The following is a 5,082-nucleotide window of genomic DNA, read 5'->3' on the forward strand; positions in this document are numbered from 1 at the left end:
GGTGAGGGCCTCAGGCTGCTTCCGCTCCTGGGAGAAGGGGAAGGGGAGCCAGTGTGTGCAAAGACCACGTGGCAAGGTGGGGCGGGTGCTATCAGGCTCCTCTAACAATCAACTTTCATGGGAACTCTAGTTTGAGACAGGTTATCCCTCTGTTGCCCAGGCTGGTCTCGATCTCCTGGCCTCAAGCAATTCTCCCACTTCAGCCTCCCAAAGTGCTGGGATTACAGGCATGAACCACTGTACTTGGCTTCTTTAATTTTTTTAAACAGTGTTTTGTAGTTTTCTCCACACAAGTCTTCCACTTCTTTGGGTTAAAAAAAAAAAGAAAGGGCTGGCCTCCTTTACTGAATTATTCTACCTCGGCAATAAGCAGTTAGACCCATGCGCCGTTGTCTTGTTTTGGTCTTAGGCCCTTTTGAGATTCTGATGAAAGCTATAGAGTCATTCACCAGAAAAATGCACATGCCATTTTGGGGAATTTACCAAACTGGGGGGACTCTAGGCTTCCTGATTCAGATCGCTTATGCTGGAGGATATGCCCGTGGGCAGAAGGGGCATACAGCCCTGGCCTCTTCTTGGAAAAGTGGCAGACACCATTGCGCCCATATAGAAGTCAGTCTGCTCCTGTCCCTTGAGATCTGGTTAATGCGGGCGACATGTGGCTTCACAAGATTCCAGCCTCCCTCCATCCCCTCTCATAGTCTCCTAACACAAAGAGTGGCGTCATTACCCATTGTTGACTAAACCTTAGATGAAATTCAAATTCTCAGAACAGCCCAAAGTTTTTCCTTAGTGGTCCTTTTTTCTGAGCTAGAATTTGATTTCATTTTCCCAAAGAGTGTAAATCCTTCATTTCATTTACTCAGGAAATATTTTTGGAGAGTTGGGACACCGCAGGCATGGTCCCAGGAGCTGAGGAGACTTCCTGGCCGAGGCAAAAGGGAGCCTTTGTCATGGTGGGGGATGGAGCAGAGATCAGACAATACATTGTAAAATGATGACTTTAAATAGACATAACTGCTAGAAAGAAAATACTCTACATGAAGGTGTATCAGAAAGATCTCCCTCTTGGCCGGGCGCGGTGGCTCACACCTATAATCCCAGCACTTTGGGAGGCCAAGGCGGGCAGTTCACAAGATCAGGAGTTCAAGACTACCCTGGCCAAGATGGTGAAACCCTATCTCTACTAAAAATAAAAATAAAAAAATTAGCTGGGCACAGTGCCAGGCGCCTGTAATCCCAACTACTCAGGAGGCTGAGGAGGGAGAATTGCTTGAACCCAGGAGGCGGAGGTTGCAGTGAGCTGAGATCACACTACTGCACTCCAGCCTGGCAACAAAGCGAGACTCCATCTCAACAAAATAATAATAATAATAGTAATTCTTCAAGCTGGCAGTGAAGTGAAATCTGTTAGGTTGAGGACCAGGTGGAGTTCAGCTGGTCTGGAACTAGCTAGGTGGGAAGACTTTTCCACTGCGCAGAGGACACTTCTGATAAGAGCAGGGTAACAACTCACAATTAAGCCTTTGGGGCCATGAGTCTAAAAGATGTCATGGCTTCACTTTGAAATTTTAGGTCTTGCAATATAGAAGTATCTTGGCTTAGGGGAAGGCCCTGGAACTCTTATGGCTGTGGACTGGTGTGTCCTCTTATGGCAAAGTAGGGGTAAATACTCTCATGTAATAATGCATTCTACTCCAGGTGTGCACATTAAAAAGAGTGGGAGGCGCTTGCCAAAGTGCCCTTCGAAAAAGGCTGTACCAGTTTCTTCTCTTCTCTAATAGTGTATTTGCATACAGAGAACATCAGTTTGAGAAAGATAACATGTCACCGTAGATATTTTAACCAATTCTCATGATTATTAATAAAGGTGAAAACACATTTCTAAAATATTTATTTTTCTTTGAGACAGGTCCTCGCTCTGTCACCCCAGGCTATAGTGCACCAGAACCATCACAGCTCACTGCAGCCTTGAACTCCTGGACTCAAGCCATCCTCCTGCCTCAGCCTCCCAAGTAGCTAGGGCTGCAGGCACACATCATCATGCCCAGCTAGTTTTTTTTGGTAGAGATGAGGTCTCACTGTGTTGCCCAGGCTGGTCTTGAATTCCTGACCTCAAGTAATCCTTTCACCTCAGCCTGCCAAGATGCTGGGGTTATGGGTGTGAGCCACTATATTAAGCATGAAAACTGTTTTATATATTTGTAGGCCATTCATATGTGCCCAGACCCTTTGTCTGTTTTCTGTTGGGTTTTTTGCCTACTAGAAAAAATGGACTCACCAGAGTCAAAGTAAACACAGACTCTGAATATAAACCCTGAACAGACAATGCATATGCCGGATTCCCTCATCTTTATACTTGGTTTGGAATTTTTGTTCTATGGAAGTTTTAAATTTCTATGTCATCGATTATCATACTTCTATCATTTCTGTGCTTAATCTTGCTTAAGAAGGTCTTTTGTACCCCAGTTTTGTAAAATGTGCTCCTATATTTTTAAAGCATTTTTTATGTTTGTGCCTTTACCCCGTGAGGAATGTGTACTTGCACAATGTAAGATAGAGATCTAAGTTTCTAATGTAATTGTTCCAAGAATTTCTATTTCTTTCCATTGTTTTATGTGTCTAACTCTGTGCCAATATTAATATTTGAATTTCTAGGGTGTGTGTAATGTACACGTAGTAATGAATGCTATTTAAAAATTTTTATTTATTTGTTACTCAAAAAATCTTATTTCTGTCTGGATTCAGACTTAGAAGTAGAAGCTCGCAGAGAAGAAAGACTGCGTCTCTTCGCAATTTGTTCCTGGCGCTTCTCTTTAGCCTCCTTCATTCTCTTGGCCAAAAGTTTGGCATATTCTGCGGCCTCTTCCTTGTTTTTCTTAGTAGGCTGCTTCTTCAGAGCAATACGCCGCCGTTTGTGCTGCAGGACACGTGGAGCAACAAGACGCTGAGTCTTGGGTGCTTTAGTCCTGGGTTTCCTACCTTCTTTGTTTAAGGGCTTTCTTACAACATACTGGCGGACATCATCTTCTTTAGAGAGACTGAAAAGTTTGCGGATTCCGCTAGCTCTTTTGGGCCCCAGGCGACAAGTTACGGTGGTATCAGTCAGCCCAGGAATATCCTTCTCTCCTTTTTTTACAATAACCAAGTTGAGAACGCTCAGATTGGCATCCACGATGCAACCACGGACTGATTTTCTCTTTCTTTCTCCAGTTCTCCTTGGTCTGCAACAGGAATGCCCCTTACTCAGTAGCAGGTGGACACGGCCATGAGTCAAGACACCCTGCTTCATGGGGAAACCTTGTTTGTGGTTCCTACCACTGATTCGGACCACATAACCCTTCCATTCTTCACCCAGAGCATCAGCAGCAACTTCTGTCGCCATATGCTTCTCATAAAAAGTGCCAAGTTTGCGTTCATCGTCCACTTCAATGAGTTTCTGGCAGCCAGTGGCTGGGAAGGAGATGTTCAGCTTCATCTTGAAGCAGCTATACGCTTTTCAGGCGCCACGGAAAAGTGGTGCTTTTTTTTTTTTTAAAATACAGTGTCTCACTGTCACCCAGGCTGGAGTACAGTGACATGATCTTGGCTCACTTCAACCTCCACCTCCTGGGTTCAAGCGATTCTCATGTCTCATCCTCCTGAGTAGCTGGGATTATAGGCATGCACCACCATGCTCGGCTAATTTTTGTATTTTTAGTGGAGATGGGGTTTCACCATGTTGGTCAGGCAGGTCTCGAACTCCTGACCTCAAGTGATTTGCCTACCTCAGCCTCCCAAAGCGCTGGGATTACAGATATGAGCCACCACTGCCCCTAGCATACATTAATAGATTTCTTAGTGTTAAAATATCCTAAAATATCCTTATTTTGGCTCACGCTGGATTTGATTTGATAATATAGAGAGGACTGAAGAGCTGAGCACTGGCAATTAAAGGTGGTATTACAAATGCCACTCTTCCTTGGCCAGGTGCAGCGGCTCACACCTGTAATCCCAGTACTTTGGGAGGCTGAGGTCGGTGGATTACTTGAGGTCAGAAGTTCAAGACCTGCCTGGTTAACATGGTGAAACCCCGTCTCTACTAAAAATACAAAAAATTAGCTGGGCATGCTGGCATGTGCCTATAATCCCAGCTACTTGGGAGGCTGAGGCAGGAGAATTGCTTGAACCTGGGAGGTGGAGGCTGCAGTGAGCCGAGATCACACCATTACACTCCAGTCTGGGTGAAGAAGCAAGACTGCGTCTCAAAACAACAACCAAAAACCAAATGCCACTCCTTGTCACATTCCATTGGCTAAAACCAGTCACATGACCATGCATAACTTCCAAACTACAGGAAGAAGTAGAAGAGAATTGAATACTGTCCAACAGTATGAGTCTCTATCAGTCAGCGGCCACACCATCTATTCAGACTGGAACTTTTTTTTTTTTTTTTTTTAGGAGATGGAGTCTCTCTGTTGCCTGGGCTAGAGTGCAGTGGCACAATCTCTGCTCGCTGCAACTTCTGCTGTCTCAGCCTCCTCAGTAGCTGGGACTACAGGTGCATGCCACCACACCCCGCTAGTGTTTTCTTTTCTTTCTTTCTTCTTTTTTTTTTTTTTTTTTAGTATCTTAGTAGAGACAGGGTTTCACCATCTTGGCCAGGTTGATCTTGAACTCCTGACCTTGTGATCCACGCTCCTCAGCTCCCAAAGTGCTGGGATTACAGGCGTGAGCCACTGCGCCTGGCCCAGACTAGAACATTTTGAGAGTGAAAAGGGCATTATTAATAATTATGCTGGTATGACGTGTGTGTTAGGTTTTGAATATTTCTTCATTAGGTCCATGCATGGTGGCTAACACCTATAATCCCAGTACTTTGGGAGGCCAAGGCAGGTATATTGTTTGAGATAAAGAGTTCAAGACCAGCCTGGGCAACATGGTGAAACCCTATCTCTGCAAAAAAATACAAAAATTAGCTGAGCGTGGTAGTATGCACCTGTAGTCCCTGCTACTTGGGGGGCTGAGGTGGGAGGATTGCTTAAACTTAGGAGGTCAAGGCTGCAGTGAGCCATGATCTCACCATTGCACTCTAGCCTGGGT

The 5,082-nt window shown here is 44.9% G+C and overlaps 1 protein-coding gene across 1 annotated transcript; it reads right to left on the bottom strand.

The window, feature by feature from the left end:
* Positions 1-2,705: 2,705 nt before the first annotated feature.
* LOC108304333 (40S ribosomal protein S6-like) lies at positions 2,706-3,514 on the bottom strand. The gene has a single exon (XM_037738453.1). It carries the CDS (start codon positions 3,476-3,478, stop codon positions 2,729-2,731), a length of 750 nt encoding a protein of 249 aa, XP_037594381.1. The 5' UTR covers positions 3,479-3,514; the 3' UTR covers positions 2,706-2,728.
* Positions 3,515-5,082: the final 1,568 nt, after the last annotated feature.

The sequence above is a fragment of the Cebus imitator genome, unplaced genomic scaffold, assembly GCF_001604975.1.
Source record: "Cebus imitator isolate Cc_AM_T3 unplaced genomic scaffold, Cebus_imitator-1.0 Scaffold53, whole genome shotgun sequence".
Lineage (NCBI taxonomy): Eukaryota > Metazoa > Chordata > Mammalia > Primates > Cebidae > Cebus > Cebus imitator.

Coding starts and splice junctions, on each gene's coding strand:
- LOC108304333 (XM_037738453.1), bottom strand. CDS start 3,478: ATGAAGCTGAACATCTCCTTCCCAGCCACTGGCTGCCAGAAACTCATT.